Source organism: Panthera uncia (assembly GCF_023721935.1).
Source record: "Panthera uncia isolate 11264 chromosome A1 unlocalized genomic scaffold, Puncia_PCG_1.0 HiC_scaffold_16, whole genome shotgun sequence".
Lineage (NCBI taxonomy): Eukaryota > Metazoa > Chordata > Mammalia > Carnivora > Felidae > Panthera > Panthera uncia.
Window position 1 is genome coordinate 9,645,422 of NW_026057576.1, and position 19,115 is coordinate 9,664,536.

At 45.2% G+C, this 19,115-nt stretch overlaps 1 protein-coding gene across 1 annotated transcript in view; it reads left to right on the plus strand.

The window, feature by feature from the left end:
• Nucleotides 1–5,522: 5,522 nt before the first annotated feature.
• Nucleotides 5,523–19,115, plus strand: part of TEX26 (testis expressed 26) — a 31,590-nt gene continuing 17,997 nt past the window's right edge. The window contains exons 1-3 of the mRNA XM_049647416.1: nucleotides 5,523–5,642; nucleotides 11,099–12,354; nucleotides 16,140–16,305. Coding sequence (XP_049503373.1) covers nucleotides 12,344–12,354; nucleotides 16,140–16,305 — 177 coding nt within the window. The 5' untranslated portion in view covers nucleotides 5,523–5,642; nucleotides 11,099–12,343. The remainder of the gene's footprint in view (nucleotides 5,643–11,098; nucleotides 12,355–16,139; nucleotides 16,306–19,115) is intronic.

Consider the following 19,115-nt stretch of genomic DNA (forward strand, 5'->3'; position numbering starts at 1 on the left):
GAGACGTTCAAAAAAGGGAATGTCTAAAACACTTAGAATCCAGTTTCCGGAGTGAAACTAATGACTTAAAACTGTAGAATCTAGTTTTAAAATAAATATGTGAGGATTGATTTATCCAAGTGATTGATTTGTTGAAGCTCTCAGAACAAGAGTCACCTTGGAGGCTATTAATTTATTCCAACAAGAATGCAAATCCAGACATTATCTACAGAAGGAGGGAGGTTTTTTTTCTCATTACCTCATGGTTATAGTTGATTTTTGGCTAAAGGATAATATTGCCCAACTTGATTGCCTACCTTAATTATCAGCTCAAATGTGAATGTCTTTTTACTGTTTCAAATCCCAATCTATCTTCAAAGAGCCAAGTTATGCCCCTATTTAAGAAATTCAAAAGAATATTGCATCTAGTTCTGAAGGGAGTTTCTAAAGAATTTCAAAAATGCTTTAAGCAATGGCAGTGTCATTAGAATGAATTATGACTTTGAAGAAGAGAACATTCATTTGGATGGGTAAATGCTGGTATAACAGATTTAAAAGGAGTGTTCATACTTGATATTCACTACTTGAATACACTTGAAAGGACTGACAGTGTGGAGCATTAGTAATTACCCAATGACTGGCCTGGCCCACTTAACCTCTGAAGAGTTCAGAGGAGAGGAAAACACAAGAATCAGGGACAGCAGAGCTGGCCCAGGAGGGAGGTGACGTCCGTACTGGATTGACAAGGTTTTGATAGAATCAACAGTCTGAACTTGCTGCTCTGGCTCTATGTGAATAACATGTCAGTACGTTTGTTGAGTGGCACATTAGAAGCAGAGTTTAGAATCTGCTCCATTAGGTTGGACTGTCTTAATAAAATCGAGAACATTATAGAATTTTCTTTTCTGGATCTTCCAATAAAGTGATAGCAATCATTCTCGACTGCTTAACAACACCCCCTCTGAGTGACAGATATGAATTACGTAGACTTCAGAAAGATCTCGGTCAGTGAGGCCTAATTTTATGTGTCAGTTTGGCTGGGCCATGGTGTCCAGATACTTGGTCTGAACATTATTCTGGATATTTCTAGTTAAGTATTTTCGATGAGACTAACATTGAAATCGGTGGACTTTAAGTAAAGCAGAATGCCCTCTACAATGTCAGTGGGGCTCTCCCATCAGTGGAAGTCCTGAGTGGAACAAAAGACTGACCTCCCTTGGGCAAGAGAGGGGTCTGCACAGGTGGCCTTCAAACTTGAATGGCAACATGGGCTCTGCCCTGGGCCACCCACCTGCCAGCTTCCTTTGCAGATTTTGGATTTGTTAGGCTGCACAGCTCTGTGAGCCAATTCCTTAAAATAAATCTCTTTCTCTATCCACACGCGCGCGTGCACGCGCGCGCACACACACACACACACACACACACCTTCTATTGGTTTTTTTATATTGAGAACCTGAATCATATAGACTCCATCACAGACATTGAGAAAATGTTTTATGAGTTAATCGATAAGCTAAAACAAAGGAGCAAAAGCAATATTCTTTTTTTTAAAAGTTTACTTATTTATTTTGAGAGAGAAAGAGAGCACAAGTGAAGGAGGGGTAGAGAGAGAGAGAGAGGGAGAGAGAGAATCCCAAGTAGGCTGTCAGTGCAGAGCCCAACTCGGGGCTCAAACTCATGAACCATGAGATCATGACCTGAGCTGAAATCAAGGGCCAAACATTTAACCCACTGAGCTACTCAGCCACTTTAGTCTCTTTCTTTCTTTCTTTTTTTAACATGAAGACCCTTGACTAAAAGCATTGCATACTACATAACGGAAAGACTTTTGCCCAAATATATCAACCCGGGGGAGGAACTTCACTCAGTGTATCCATATCCAAAGTACTTGGGTAACACTGGAGAGCATCTGTGACCTCTCCTGGGCTTTTGGAAGCAGCCCCCTGTCGAATCTTTTACACATCCTTTGTTGGCTTGCTCTTTGAATTCTCCCATCAACTATTTCCCATCGTCTTTCTTGTTCAGGAGACACCGCTGTGACCGCTGTCACGTTTCCTGGAGCAGAGCTTCTCAAACTTGAATGTGCCTGGGAATCTCTTGGAGGTCTTGTCAAGCTGTGGACTCATTCAGGAGGTCTACGTGTTTTAATTTCTTTTTTTTTTTAAGTTTATGTATTTATCTTGAGAGAGAGAGAGAGAGAGAAGCTCATGTGCACTGGACACGCTGATGATTGTAGGGGGTGGGGGAGCGAGGGGCAAGGGGAGAGGGCGAGAATCCCAAGCAGGCTCCAAACTATGAGCATGGAGCCCAACTCGGGGCTCTGTCTCACAGACCCATGAGATCATGACCTGAGCTGAAACCAAGAGTCGGAAGGAAGCTTAACCAACTGAGCCACCCCGGCGCCCTGGTCTGCATTTCTAACAAGCTCCTGGTGATGCAGAGTCTGCTGGGTTTAGGACTCGGCTCTAGCTCTGCCCATCTCAAACTTTATGAATCATCCGGGGGTCTTGTTAGAAAAGCAGAACCTCAGGCCCCGCCCGACTGACTTACTCAGAATCCGAGTTCTTGCAAGATGCCCAGCTGTAGGTGGGCACGCTCAGTCCGAGGAGGGGCATACACAGCTTCTCCAGGTCTGAGCCCCATGCGCTCTCTCCACAGCGGCAAGTGCCATCTCTCTCCCTGCGTCTTACCCACGGCCCGTGAACTTGGTTACTCATCTCTCGTTGGAACATTAACTGTCCACCATTTAAGCTGTCTCCCTCACAGCCCAAAGCTGGGTGTTCTATACTTGCTGTCCCCTCCCTCTGCCACCCACCCGCTTCTCCGCTGCTTTAACAGCAGGTTCCTGTGTGTGTGTGTGTGTGTGTGTGTGCTCGTGCGTGCACAGAAAGAAATTCATTATAATAATTTGAATTGGAAACAACCGTGTAACATTTAACCCATTCAATATAACTACTGTCTATTGTTTTAGATCAATTTGAAACTCTGTAAAAGGCATATTAGTAACCTGGATGTCTTAATTTCCGAATGATGAACTTATTCTGGTAGGTGATATGGATAATCTTCCCTCTTCTTCAGGATGTATGTAAACTTCTGACCTGATCTCTTCACCCTGCTGCTTTAACTTAACTCCAGTGAATCCTTCTCATGTTTCGGGGGGTGGGAGGGGGGATGCCCAAGCACAGCCCTTGCCTTCTTTCTTTTTCTTTTTTTAAATTTTTAAAAAATGTTTATTTTTGAGAGACAGAACAAAAGCGGGGGAGGGGCAGAGAGAGAGGGAGACACAGAATCCCAAGCAGGTTCCAGGCTCCCAGCACTGATCCTGATGCCAGGCTTGAACTCACAAACCGTCAGACGTTTAACCGACTGAGCCACCCAGGCACTCCCGAAGCCCTTGCTTTCAAGGGGCATCCAGTTTTATAAAAGAAGACAGGTGTGCAAGCTAAGAAGAACAATAAATTCATGACGGAAAACTGTAAAAGGCCTGCAGGGCCTTGTGCTCTGGTGTCTCTTAGCTCTCCCTTCACTCTTGACTGTGTGACAATCCCACGCTGTCCCCTGCCTCCTGGGCCCCTTCTCCCCCTTGTGACAGCTCTCCCTCTCCCGTCTCCTGTCTCCCATTGAGCTGAGAACCCAGCTCAGGCATTTCCTGTTCTAGGACAAGCTCCCTAAGCTCCCATGGTATCCAGGGCCCCTTAATGTCACCCTCCAGCTCATTTTCAGTGCACAGTCCGTGTTTGTGAAGGGAAAGAGGCCAAGGAAAAAAGAATCAACTTAATCACTGAAAGGGGTTACCTCAAGCAACCCGAATTCAAGGGCAGGAATACTGCTATACTGCTCGCGATAAAATGGACTTGTACCAAAAATCCATTCTGAAGCAGAAATGCAAGACCAAAAAAGAAGGACGCTCGGAATAGCAGTGAGACAAAACAGCAGTACCTTAGGTTTACACGGCTTTATAACTTATAAATTATTGTTGGAGTTACTAATCTTTACATCCCGGTGAGGTAGGTACTGCTATACTCCATTTTACAGATAAACTGGGGCTCAGAGAAGAATCTGCTCGATCCCAAAGCCCCCCAGGTAGAAAGTGCAAAGATTTCTTCCAGCTCTTGATTCGGTGCGTAGGCCACAATTTCACAGCTTGCCTAAGATGAGACAAATGTAAGATATTAATACAAATTCACTTTCGAAATTCTATAGACTCCCTGCTCTGTTTAAAAAAGTATATTTTTTCTTAAATTATGCTATGCTAATTAACTCTGCCATTTTCAGACAGTAATCTGTTATTGGGTGTTATTTTCTTCATTTAGATGCCACTACTAAATCCCAATTTAGACTCATTCCTTTTAATAACATCGACAGAACTCTATACCTTCTATGTGTTCCCACCGCCATTCATTGATGTAAAATTTGAAAGTGTAAAATGCATTAGGAATGTAAAACGGATAGGAATCCTCTCAGAAAATTCTACTTGGGATCTTGATTTTTAAGCAATACCTCGCATATGCACTTGGGATGCTTACTTTGATGCTTTTTCTGTGTCCTTTGATAATTTCCCTTTTTGTAGATATCACCGCCAACAGAGGTCTGACTTTTGAATAACCCCTTTGCAGAGAAGGGATTGTTGTAGATTGCCTTCTAAATATGTTGCCAACAGTCTCCAATGTGCACTTCCTGTCTTTTCTTTGCAGCCAGGTGGCTAATAGCTGTGTCCTAGCCTGGAGGCATTCACTTTCACTAAGCCCCTACTATGTGTCAAACTACCAAGGTGGTTGCCAAGATTATGAGGATAAAAATCCCTCCACATTCTGGGAAAACACTGGGGTGAGAGACACTGTTTTGTCTTGTGGGGATAGAAGGACAATTAAATTGACAATCACAAAGTGCAAAGGTTTGTGCCAGGAACCCCAGTGAGGAGAAAGGTGTCAGCTCACATCCTTCCCCACTCTTGTTTCCTACCTAATGCAAAGATCTGACAATTTTGCCCACAGTCACTTAAGTTGAAAGTTATGCGTGGATGAAAATTTGCAATTGGGGCGCCTGGGTGGCTCAGTTGGTTGAGCAGCAGACTTGGGCTCAGGTCGTGATCTCCCCAGTTCATGGGTTCAAGCCCCGTGTCGGGCGGGCTCTGTGCTGACAGCTCAGAGCCTGGAGCCTGCTTCGGATTCTGTGTCTCCCTCTCTCTCTGCCCCTCCCCCGCTCATGCTCTGTCTCTGTCTCTCTCTCAAAAATAAATAAGTTAACAAAAAATTAAAAACTTAAAAAAAGAAAATTTGCAGTTGAAAATCTTCAGCTTACTCCTCTTTTTGCTCCTCTCCCCAAATAAGACCATGCTCAGGAAAGCTCATTGCAAGAACTATACAAATACACAAAAGTCAGTAGCCATATTACTGGAAACACATCCCCTTGCTTTCCCCACCCGTCCCCTGGCCCTCCTGATTAAGAGCCCAGCCTCCCTCCAGCACCTGTCGGCCCCCAGCTGAGCTGCAGGAAGTGACCCATGTCTCCATGGCGACGCGTCACAATGCAGCCGCGCTCCACCCACAGCACCCAGTCCAGCTGGAGCAGAGGGCATCGCGGTGGCCTCTTTCCAGCAAGAATGGCACCGCCTGGGCTGGAGGCTGCGTGCCCCTTTCAAGGAGGCCACCAGATTCAGCCAAGTAAGGCTGCGGACCCTGCCGGCAGGGGAGCGGGGGGCGAGGCTTTTCCCTGGGAATGGGGTACACGGAGCAAAGGCTGCTTTGGTCTGCAGGGGTGTTTGCCTCCCTCTTACGGGTGGGACTCACTTCATGGAGAGTCTGGGAGTCAGAGAGAATGAGATGTTCATGATCTTGCCCTTTTACAGCCCTTGGTCCCGTTTCTGCCAAACCTCTCCCTAAACCTCTCAGGTGCTTTCAAACACCCCCCCCCCCCCAAGTGCCTAGGAGGGGAGAGCAAAAAGGAAGGAATAGTGCCTTTCCAGGATCCCAAAGTCAAAGACAAAGAAGGAACGGAGGTCGGATGCTCTGAAGACAGCGGACCCAGGGGAGACCTGACCCCCCGTGCAGGATCTGGGGAAGTGCACAGAATGCGGGGAGGTGCCCGAAGGCAGGGAAAGGACCCCGCAAGTAGATGTGCAGAGGCACCTTACCCCTACGTGGTCGTAGCCAGGCCGGCACCTAGGCGTTTAGCTGCCACTTCTCCGCGACCTTTGCTGATTTTTCTTTCAAAGCGATTCTGCATTGAACTCGGGTAGAGCTTTTAATGCTAATTGTGCAAATGCAGCAGGTTTACCAAGTCTGCCTCTGGGTCAGTGGAGGGAGAGTGATTCCCAGGTACTCAGCCGCATCCTGGCCTTTTTCACGGCCTTTTTCACGGCAATAATACCCCACCGCAGCCGCCTCGCTGGGTAATTACGGTTCCACAGTGGCTACAGAGCAGTGGGAACTGTTCAATGGCGCATTCCCTGGAATCGTAGACCCACCAGAATGAATGAAATGCGTATTTTCATTCCATTCCATTCATCCCTTTGTAAATTAAGGACAGAAAATGAAAATACTTAACCTGTAAAAAACATATTGAACACATTCTGTTTCTATATGATGACAAGGCAAAAAAAAAAAAAAAAAAAAGAGAGAGAGAGACAGGAACCGCATTCCTTTTGAATCTCTTTTTCTAGTCACTCCTCTTGGTTTCTTTCGCTGTCTCCCCTCCCCCTTCCAGTCTGGGGAATGTGGGAATCCTCCAAGATTCTCTCCTCCTTGGTTCACATCCTCTGTCGTGGCCGTGTCCTGCCAAGGGCTTCAAGTCTACAGAAATGCCCCACCGGCTTTCTAATCTTACCTCTCACTCCAGTGTTCCCCCTAATTTCCAAACCAAAGTATGCAACTGTCTACCGGATAGTTCATTTGGGTGTCACAGAAGGGCCTTGATCTAACACGTAGAAAATGACACTCCTTGTCCACTCGACTTTGCAGGCTCGGTTAGGAGGGTGCCAGCTGCCCACGGTACATGGGAGGGCGGCTTGGCTGACACCTCAGTTTGATCACCGGGGCTCATTGATTCTGCCCCCCAAGTTCCCCTTCCTGTGGGTGAGTTTCATTCTTCACGCCCAGTCTTGGGGCTCTAACAGGCACTCTGTGCCACTCGATCTTCCACTGCTAAAAGTGTCACGCTCCAAAAGGTGGGGGACTGATGTGTCACACTGCCTGGCTTTGGTCCAAAAATAAGATGAGAGGTTGACAATGACTGCCACGGACTACTTGCTGTTGAACTATTACTCTATGTGGGCTTGTAAGTGCTGCATCACTTTGAGGGACTGCCATAAATAACCAGGAACTGGTGGCTTGAAACCAAGGAGATTTATTCTGGAGGCCCGAAGCCCCAAATCAAGGGCTGTGCTGCACCGGTAGCTCTGGGGCAGAAGCCTTCCTTGCTTCTTGTGTTTTCTGGGAGCTGTTGGCATTCTCGACTCGTGGCCTCATCACCGCGGCGTGCGCCTCCACGGTCACATCCCCGCCTCTTCCGGGTCGAGTCTCCCTCTGCCTCCCATAAGGATGATGAAATTGCACTCGGGGCCCACTGATAATCCAGCACGATCTCCTCATCCCAAGATCCTTAACTGCACCTGCAAAGGCCCTTTACCCTTATGTGGTACCACTCGCGGGTTCTGGGGGTTAGGACGTGGACCTATCTTTTGGGTCTCTGTTCAGCCTACGTTAAATGCTTGAATTTACCCTCCCCTTTAATCCTCCCGACAACTAGGAAAACGTTGAATCACCAGGTACTGTTCATACTTGCCCACCCAGCAGGCTATGGTATGGATGAAACAAGATTCCACCCGTGGAAACACTTTGTAAAGCGTAACAGTATACGCACATGTTCGTTACTGTTTTATGCTATTTTCAAAACCTCCTAATACATTTTTGTAATTGTGAATACCTCCAGGGGTGGTGAGTTCAAGGGGGCAGCAAGGCAAACAAGGCCTCGCTGGCCTGGCGTTGACCATTTCTTCCCCTGCTTCACTCACATCGGGCCACTTGAGACTTTTCATACCTCGCGCTGCTTTCTCTGAAGAATGCTTCCCTCCGCGTCCTCCTGTAATCGCTGTCAAACTCCTGCTTTAAGTCCCGGCTCAGATGCCACTTGTTCTATGAAGTCCCTCCCGGATCCACCCTCGATGCCCCTTCTCTCATCCAACCAGAAAGAACTGCGCCTTCCTGGGGGCTCCCACGGCACACAGCACAGCACCCCACTTAAAGTGCTCGTTGGCTATTTTCTCTTTCTTCTCCTCACCTGTGAGCTCCCCAAGGCCAGGACAGGGTCTCTATGGCCTCGGGCCTGTGGTCTCTATGGTCCATGGGAGGGGCTCAAGCCTTGCCTGTAGGATGAACAGAAAATGAGAGAGGTAGAAAGAGGAAGACAGAATCATGGGACGGGTGGACACAGAGTTAGAGGGAAAGACACTGGGATACTTAGCGAGAATAAACGTAAAAGAAAGCAGTGGCACATGGCTTGCAAAGACGTTTTTAGAATATTCGGATTATAGATTTTTAAGTTACTGCTGCTGTTAACGAAGAGGGTTAATTCTAATAGCATTTTATTTGCAGGAGCTTTGTCAATGGAAATAAAAAGCGTAGACGCAGACCTGACCTAGAGACTTTTAGTAAGAAAAACCGTTAGACAAAAAGAAGAAAGATGTCCTGGAAATTGAGTGCACATCTCGTCATGTTGGTCATCCAGGCGGATTAGCATTAGGGAGTGGGGGGTCCGCTCGGTCTCAGGTCCTAGAGGCAGCCAGGCATGGCCTCTCCTGCACCCGATGCCTTCCAGAATAGGATCTTGGCAACAGAAGGCAGCCAGCACCCAGCCTGTCCTCAGAAGGAGGAAAGGCCTCAGGCAGCGGCAGCCAGAGGTGTTCCTGGCTTGCCCATGTGATCAGTTGGGAGATGTTACCCCGGCGCTGTGTTGCCAGGGTGTTTGAGGTATATTTGGGCTTAACAGGAAATTGGTCTGGCCTGGGTCAGTGTTGTTTGCTTTAGGAAAAAGAGGGGGAAATGGTGCGTGGGCTCTGTGCAGAGAGGATCCTTCCTGAGCCCTGCAAACGTCACACTCCGAGGTTCAAATCAGGTTCCATGGAGGTTTCTTTTAGGAGCCACACTGCCTCCCAATTTCTTCCCACTTACTTGTCCATACTTGGAACTCTCTGAACAAAGAACATTTAATGCCGCAGTTGGAACAAAATGCTTCGAAGCATGAAGTGACTCCCACTAACGAGCCGGTGTCAGAGCATGACGTCATTTCTCGGAGGCGCGTGGGCTCGGGGCACGCACACCCGCAGCGTGTGTGTAAACGGAGGCACAGAGCGTAGCCTGCGGGGCTCTGGCTTTTGTGAGACCCGGGGGAGTGGGCGGAGGGGAGTCTCAACCCGTGGGAGGGCAGTGGGGAAACAGTCACGGAGGAGCGGGTCCAGCTGCCTGGCTCCCCCAAAGGGCCTGTTAAATGAGAAACAAGACCTGCCTGGGAGATGGGAGAGGAAACAGAAGTATAGAGGCAGCACGAATGAAATGTTCCGTCAGGGCCCTACAGGCCAGGCGGGGCATATAGATTGTAAAGCTATTTGGAAACTGCAGACGTATTTGAGAAAAATATAGCGATTGTTTTCAGGATACAGGAGTGGGAAGATACACAGGCAGTTAGGTGGCTACAGGGTTCCTGCGGTGAGGCCCTAGACCCCGGACAGCGGGTTATTCAAATAGTAAAGGGGACCCTTTGGACCCAGGTTCTAGTGAGATGTAACCAGGTTAATTGCCTAGATAGGAAGAATGAGAAAATGTCGGAGTTAAATTTAAAATCTGTATTCCCAAGAAAGGGACTTTCTTGGTGCTTTGTGGACAGTGGGAGGCTGGGGCAGTCAAAGCCTGTTGTTGCTAGCAGGTGCCTGATGGTTAATTCTCTATCCTCAGTCGTCTGGACCCAGCCTGGCAGCAGTTGCCATGGGCGATCCCTCCCCCACCGCCTAGTGGAAAGCCCTCCTTCCTGTGGCCCCTGATGTCCTCTGCCCTCGCTGACTGCTTTTCTCAGTCTTCCCCAACCTCTTGACATTGGCGTGCCCCAGGCTTTATTTAGCCTTTGGGCTGGTCTCCTCCAGCTATGCTCCCTCTCTTGTTGAATCCACCTGCTTGTGCAGATTGAAATATCACGCATGCTGCAGAATCCTGCACAGTCGCGGCAGAGAACGCATCAGAGCTGCCCCAGATGACACTGTTCAGTGACAGACAGAAGAAAAGGACACTTTGTGTATTATGAGCCCAGTTTGGTAAAACAAGATGGCAGAAACTAAAACCCAATATGTCAACGTCCTTATATATGCATATATAAATCTCTGTATCATCGTATCAGCAGACGTAAAAGCGTGGAAAGAAACCAGCACAATTGTTAACATGGTCTGGGAGGAGGGCTGAGGAGGAGGAGGGAGCACGGGGAAGGTGCCCAGAATAAAACCGGAGGTGAGCCCCTTTGTGCAAAATCATTTCATGTGCATATAGGTTTATCTAATAGGGTTCATGAGAATTGGTCACTAAAGTCACAGTGGGCATCTTAAGGGGATAGAACTTCAATCGAACTTTCTGTTTTATATTTTTACGCATTGCTTAAATTCTTCACAATAGCATGTAGGAATCCTCAGGAAAAACAATGGACCTACTTTTATATAGGGAGGAACTCAGATAATTCAATTGAGCCTCCCCTCTTTCCTGAAAGAGGCCACAAGTTGGCATTTATTCCTTTAGACTTTAATTTTTTTAAACATTTACTTATTATTGAGACAGGGAGAGACAGCATGAAAGGGGGAGGGTCAGAGAGAGAGGGAGACACAGAATCTGAAGCAGGCTCCAGGCTCTGAGCTGTCAGCACAGAGCCCGACGCGGGGCTCGAACTCACGGACCGTGAGATCATGACCTGAGCCGAAGTCGGCCGCTTGACCGACTGAGCCACCCAGGCGCCCCTATTCCTTTAGACTTTAAATTACTATCCCCAATTTTTTTCTCCTGAAAAATTATTTTAATTATGAAGACGACACACGATGGAAGTATTCTGGTTTGCCACATTTCAAACCGTTTTGTCATCCTTTTGCCAGGCAAGGCCACCTGGGATTCCTACGCGACCACAATGAGGACTGCATTCACGCCCAAGACGGGAGCGGTGCCTGCTTTAATTCGGTAGATCCCGATTTGTGTCAGGTCGATGGACTCACCTTCGTCTGTTCGCCTGTGTTCTGTTATTCGGAGTCCCAAGCCAACAGAAAGCAGTCATCAGAGAAGGTTTAGAAAAGTGCACTCAGGTAGAACCTGTTGCGTGCACAGTGCTCCTCCAAGCACCAGACAGGCTTTCCCCCCTTCGGACCCTATCCAGACCTCCTACAGGAAAACTAAGGAAAGAAACACATGGATCCTTCATAAAGTCACTGCGGGTCAGGGCAATAGAGCCAGTATGTAGGTTAACGGAATTATGCTACTCAAAAACATAGAGCAGGCATTGCATTCATTACCTGGTAGGTAGTAGGCAGACAATGACGATTCAGTAACTGGATGAATGAAGAATTGTTAGCACTTGATCATCAACACTCATCTTGGAAGCTGGAGGGCCACGACCCACTCACCCTTACCTTCACTCCTCCACTCACTGCTTCCTAAGTGGCCTCTCAGCGTCTCCCATTTCCACCTGAATTGTGCGGGGTGGGAATTTCTGTCCGTCAGCTGCCTCTTTAAACTCATTGGTGGGTGAGTGAGAGTGGGATCAGGAAAGCCTCGTTACCGTTCATCGCATCACGGGTGGATGGGAAACCAGCATGGAGACGCTTCACCGGCCTGTGTTTACTCTGTGAATTGTTTCCAATAAAGAGGATCCTGGCACCTTAAAAGTTCAAGCTGCTGAGAAGTCAAATGGATCGTGGGCAAGACCACGGCTGAGGAGTCGGGCAGAAATGGGCTCTGACCTCCGCTCTTTGCTCTACCCCTTCTTATCTCTGTTACCTTCGGCAGGTGACAAGCTGTGGCTCAGTTTTATGGTTGGCAAAGTAGGAATAATGATTCCTGCCTCAGGTGGTGGTTCTGATGACAGAAGAAAACACTAGTACAGTGACCAGCATGGAGAAGTAACTCAAAATTTTTCATTAATTCCCGCCCCCCAGGGTAATCTCTGATAGACTTTCACAAACTACAGGGCTGTAAGACTCCTCAGTGGCTATCCCACTGAGTTACATTATGTCCCCTAACTGGGAGATTTATCATCTGACGGTAATGATCATGCCAGCTTCCCAGACAGTAACAGTTGTCTGAAGAAGAAACATTTGGGATAAGAGCCAAAAAACAAATGGGTACTAATGGAGTCTAGGTCAGTGGTCTTCAAATTCGCATATTTTTAAAGTTCACAGGAAAGTTTTCATCGTAAATTAAAATAATTGTAGAAGATAAAATGTATAGCCCATCCTAGACATTGACACTTTAAGATAAAACTATTAAGTCATTAAAAAATATAGCCAATGGGTAATCTAAACACCTTAGCAAATTGATACTTTCTATGATCTTTTTAAAAAATACACCAGACAGTAGACAATTTATTTCATTCCTTTTGCTTCTCAAACTTTTATTCCTCTCCACTTCCTCCGTAGAATTTTACCCTGCTATCATATATTTTGTGTTTGAAAGCAATTTATTGATCGCCCCATTATACTTCTTTGAAACTATTTTAGTATATTAATTGAAATTAATTTTTAAACATATTATGTGACCCTAAGTACTGAGTTATAACAATTATTTTTAGTACACGATTGCTCAAAGCAATAAATACTTTACCGATGTTAATAGTCACTAAACACAAGAAGGAAATTTTTTGGAATTGTATCTTAACGAGATAAATGTGACTGTTCTGTTTGCAATTAGTTTATGTATCCTGTTTGAAGTGTTACTATTTTGGGAGTGAGACTGCATTCAGCGTCCATTTTTTTTCTGCTTCTGCTGTTTATTTTTCAATTTATAGATGCTAATGTTAACCAGTCTTGTTCACGTGAATAAGTAGCCGTGAATGAAAGGAGTTGGGTGTGGCACTGCCATTCAAGACTTTGAACTCTCTCTGAGTTAAGTGCCAGAAATGACAAGGTGATTTTTGTTAACGATTGAGCAGCTGACAACCTGGCTGGGAACTCCTTGGATTTTATTGAAAGCAAATAATTAGATGATATGTCTTCCAGTTATTGAGTTTTTCCCCATCTCATTTTCCAAGTATCCTGAAAGTCTGTGTCTTAACAAATGGCTATTAAATCACATCAGTTACTCTTTCACATGGAAGGAACTTGTTTAATATTTTTTCCAGTTCTATTGAGGAATAATTAACACACATCACTGTATAAATTGAACCCCGTGCGGCACACCACGGGTGATGGCTTGGCTTCCATACATTGTGAAATGATCGCCACAATAGATTCAGCTAACACCCATCTTCTCCTATAGATACAAATCAAACATCCACTATGCATTTAATGAAGGAGAAAGTTCTATATGCTGAAAATTAATTGGTCTGGCCAGCCAGCCTATATTTCCGTGTATTGTTAAATATTTTACAATGTAGAATGAGATGAGGACTGGCTGGACTGGATTAAATATTTCATCGTATGTCTGGCTTAAAAAAAAAAAACCAAGACTTGAGTACCTTAGTGAATGATGGAAATCTGAAGGAAAACGTGACAACATTTTTATGTGCCAGCGTTACCCAGTGAATCCTTAAAAATTTGGTAGTCTCAGAAAAGATTCCAGTTGTGTTTAAAAGAATCAAGCATCACCACCCTGTCCTGCTTCCCCTGCTCAGAGATGCTTTTCTTTCTAGCTAATGACATGTCTTCGGGATTTTTTTTTGAAAACCTGAAAAAAAAAATGTTTAAATAGGTGGGGAGAAGAACCATTCAAAGCATTCTATATTCTCTGCTCTCTCCTCAGAGGCTTCTCCCCAAAGAGGGACGAACGTTTTGTAATTATTAGGAAATGAGAAGCTAGACACTGCTCTTGGCCAAAGCAGGGCACAATGTACCTAAAACCAGAACACCCTCTCCCAGAGCATTTGCCCTCGTTCGAGCACCCCCAACCTCCACCCCTTCAGAAATCCTCGTGAGCCCAAGGTAAGGGCATGGAACTTGGATTACAAGATGGCTTCCTTGGAACCACACCCCTCTCACTGTTGGAGGCTTAGACCCAGAGGCTTACCGCACCTTCCTAAGATCCTGCCAGTGACCTAGGGGAGAGAGAAAGGTGTGGGACAGAAGCACTTGGGTAGCGACGCAGGTTTGCTTTCAGGCAGAGACACGTTAAGGAAGATTACACTGGGAGATGGAGATCTGAACATCAACATCAACTCCTTTCAAGCCGATTGTGCTGTGTTGCCTTTGGAAAATCGTCATGTGCCTTTGATTGCTTCAGTTTGATTTAGGACCACAGTCCTACCTGAGCCCACACATCTGAATAACAAGTAAACTGGTTCATCATCCAGATGTATCCCACTTCCCAGATGTTTGGTTTCTTATAGATAGTACCTGAATCTAACCCAGTCTTCTTTTTTTAAAAAGCCAATATGAAACATTTTAGACGTACACAAAAGAACATACAACGAATCCCCAGCCAGTATCCAGCTACAATAATCAATACCCAGACAATACCTTCCACCCCGCCTTCCCACTGGATAATGTTGAAGCAAATTCCAGGCATTCTATCATTTTAATTCTAAGTATTATTCTTATGTATCTCCAAAAGATAAGGACTCTTTAAAAGTATGCTACGATATAGGGGCGCCGGGGTGGGTCAGTCAGTTAACTTCTGACTTCGGCTCAGGTCGTGATCTCATGGTCCATGGGTTCGAGCCCCACGTTGGGCTCTGTGCTGACAGCTCGGAGCCTGGAGTCTGCTTCAGATTCTGTGTCTCCCTCTCTCTCTGCCCCTCCCCCGCTTTCTCTCTCTCTCTCAAAAATAAAATAAAACATTACAAAATAATAATAAAATCATATGCTACAATACCATTGTGTCGGCTAAAAAATAATTCCTTAATATCAAATGGCCAATCAGCAATCAAATTTCCCCCTGATGTCTCACAATTAAAAAAAAATAACAAGTTGGATAGAAATTAAATTCAAGTAAGTTCTACACATTACACTTGGTTATTATGTTTTTTGCCTCGTTTAATCTATAGGTTCCCTTTCTTTTTTTTTTTTTCTGAGAATTCCATTTTTTTTCCCCTGAGAATTCTGGATTTTTCTGATTTCATCTCCACTGTGTTATTTAAAATATTCCTCTTTTGGGGCGCCTGGGTGGCTCAGTCGGTTGAGCGTCCGACTTCGGCTCAGGTCATGATCTCACGATCTGTGAGTTCAAGCCCCGCGTCGGGCTCTGTGCTGACAGCTCAGAGCCTGGAGCCTGCTTCACATTCTGTGTCTTCCTCTCTCTCTGCCCCTCCCCTGTTCATACTCTGTCTCTCTCTGTCTCAAAAATAAATAAATAAATGTAAAAAAAAAAAATAAAAAATAAAATATTCCTCTTTTTATGCATTTCCTATAATCTAATATGCCAAAGACTTCATCTAATTCAAGCTGGGTGTTTCGGCAAAAATATTTAATAGGTGTTGTGTATGTCCATCTAGGGAACATGATAGCTGGTGGACCCTCTTCTTGAACTGTGAGTACAAATGCTGATCGTTGCCTGGATGCTTGGTTTCATTACAGCCTTGCAGACCAGTGATGTCCTGTTCTTACCTACCTTCCTTTTATTAACCAGAAGGAATACATGCATAGAGAGAAACATTTCTTCAACAAGTATTTGATTACATTGAAGTGCTATTTATACAGGAGAGTACCTAGCTCTTTAAGAAGTATTTTTAATTAAAAAAATTAATGAATTTCAGATTGTTGTTCTTTTAAATTCCATTTTAGGCCTCCAGTACTTTTGTGAAGAGCCGTCCTAAGATATGGGATTGTTTCCTTTCAAGGGAATCTGGAAATTAAATTCTTTCTGGCATCAAGTCTTGCTTGAGCCAATCTTTAAAAAGAAAAAAATGTAATAAGGAAAATTATTTGACCTGTGTGTTGCTGTGTGATTTGGCATTTAATCCCTTATTCTGATTTTCGCTATCTTTTCTTGTAGTCGAAAGGGTATCAGAAGACTAGGATATACCTATTCACTTAGTGACCCTATTCCCAATCAGACACAGTACAACGATGAGTATGTTTGGAAATCATATTCTAAAGAAGACTGGATCAAAACCGGGACTTCAAGAGGAGTCAGGAGCCAAATATCTCGCCCCAGTCAAGTAAGATGATATCTACATATCTGTTGAATTTAATGCTGTATCAGTACTCCATAAGAACAAGAGTTTGAATATTTCCAAAGATCCTCATCTACAGTTATGGTCCTTCTTATACTATTTTTTCCCCTACCTTCTCTCATTTATAACTACTTCTCCCTTATCTCTCCAAGTTTTCAAAACATTTTTTAAAATTTAGGGATGTCTGAGTGGCTTACTTGGTTGAGCGTCTGACTTTAGCTCAGGTCATGATCTTACGGTTCATGAGTTTAAGCCCCGCGTCAGGCTCTGTGCTGACAGCTCAGAGCCTGGAGCCTGCTTCAGACCCTGTGTCTTCCTCCCTCTCTGCCCCTCTACTGCTTGCACTCTGTCTGTTTCTGTCTCTCAAAGATGAATACACCTTGAAAAAAAATTGTTTTAATTAAAAAAAATTTTTTTTGAATTGAAACGAAATTCACAGGGCATAACATTAACTATTTAAAAATGAACAATTCATTGACAATTAATACTTTCATAATGTTCTGCAACTACCACCTTTATCTTATTCCAAAACATTTTCATCATCTCAAAAGGAAACCCTCTACCCTTTAAGAAATTGATTCCTGGGGCTCCTGGGTGGCTAGGTCGGTTAAGCGTCTGGTTCTTGATTTTGGGTCAGGTCATGATCTTACAGTTTGTGAGATCAAGCCCTGTTATCAGACTCTGCGCTGGCAGTCTGGAGCCTGCTTGGGATTCTCTCTGCCCCCCGTCTCTCTCTCTCTCTCTCTGCCCCTCTCCTGCTTGTGCTCTTTCTCTCTCTTAAAATACATAAACATTAAAAACAAATAAAATTACTTCCTGTTTCCCTCTTCCCTAGCCTCTGGTAAGTAACAATCTACTTTCTATCTCTGTGGATGATGTATTCTGGATACTTTTTATTGGGAATCAGAGAACACGTGACCTTTCACATCTGGCTTCTTCATTTCGTGTAATGCTTTCAAGGTTCATCCGCATTGTAGCATCTATCGGTACTTCATTCCTTTTTATGGTTCCCTTTTATGGTTGAATAGTATTCTATTGTATGTGTATACCACAGTTTCTTCATTCATTTAGCCATTGCTGGACATTGGGCTGTTTCCACCTTTTGCCTATTGTCAATAGTGCTATCAACTGGCACTCGCAAACATTTGTGTTCAGTATTATGCGTCCTCAAACTGCCAGATCTTTTGTCATTTGTTTACTCTACCTAGAATCCCTTCTCCTGTCCACCAAGGACATTCATACATTCACCAAGGCTCAGCTTAAAGAGAGCTATCTCTAATTCCCTTCTCCTATAGGTGGAAGTAACTGACCCTCCCTCTGTCTCCTGGGCACTGGGTACCCTTCTCCCACCATAAAAGGCACTGCTCAGTTGTAGTAAAGAGTTTCATTTATTTGGATGCCCCCCGGAATGATACCCACCGGGATGTATTCATTAGGTAATAAGGTGGTGGAAAGGGTAGGATTTGATGACTAAAAGAATATAAATGGCAAGGAAGGGGAAAGAATGAAGGATGATGTTTCTGGTTTTGAGTTGCATGGCTGAGTGGACACTCCTGCTGTTTACTGAGCAGGCATGGGTGAGGACCAGGTTGGGTGGGAAAGGGCATAGGGGAAATGTGAACTCAGTTGAAGACACGTTGGTTGAAAATATGTCCAACAGGCAGTTGAATATCTCGGTCTGGAGTTTGTGTGGAAGAGGTGAGCTATAGATGTCGACTTGGGAATCATCAGGACATACACACATATCCCATTTAACACCCCATTGCCTCCTGGAACTCATTCATTATAATGAATTTACCTCTTAAATATTTGCCTTAAGATTTTAAAATTAATGTAAAGCAGTTACAATATTATACTGTGTATGTATACATATATACACACACAAAGCATTTGTTTTCTTTAGGTGTTATTGAAGGCTCCCAGCCAATGAGAGCTAGAGCGGTAGGTGGTCCTGGGCACTCGTAGCCAATGAGCAGTAGCGGGGGCGACTGCCCTGTACGCTTTCAACCAATGAGGTTTCACACCGGGCGTAGCCCCTCCAGCCATCAAGGCTCTTCCAATCGACCTGAATGAGGGTGTACTGCATTATTTACTCTGCCGAGGCCTCTCTATCTGCCATTTATTTGTTTCTGTTGAACAGTTACGACTGTGGCTCAGGACCTGAACTAGGATGAGACTGGCAAGGTGCTCCCTCTCTGCCAACAGAGAGGATCTGCCGCAAAAGCGATTGCCCTGGGAGTGAAAATACAGACTGGTGGGTTGGAGCTCCTTCAAGGAAACCGTGGTGGGAAACAGGGGCCTGATGATATATTGGCAGCAATTGTGACGCATCCGGGTGTGGGCAGTCAGGCAGAACACGGGCTGGAGGTGGGTCAGGGCTTGTCTAGTGATCACAGGACCCTGCAGCCGTTTCTATCGGCTGGCCCCTTTTGCGGTCAAGCCTTGCATGTGTATAGTGATGCCTCAGAGTGACTAGTATTACGAGGATGAACGTGTGGACCATAAAGGTACCTCCGGCTGATGAAGCCCTGGGGAATCCCCAGGTTTGAGGTGCAGGTCAAAGAAAGAAGCCATAAATGGAGACCAAGGAGCAGCCCCAGAGGAAAGCCTGAAAGAGGCTTATCATAAATGCCTGGGAAAGAGATACAAGAGAGATCCATCACCGTGTAAATTATCTCTGCTATCCATGGAGTGTCCCACCGGAGGTCAAGGGTGACTGCAGTTCCCATTCAGGATATTGGAAAAAAACAGTTTACCTGGGTTTAGCAATGACTGGCAGGGCAAAGACCTCAGGC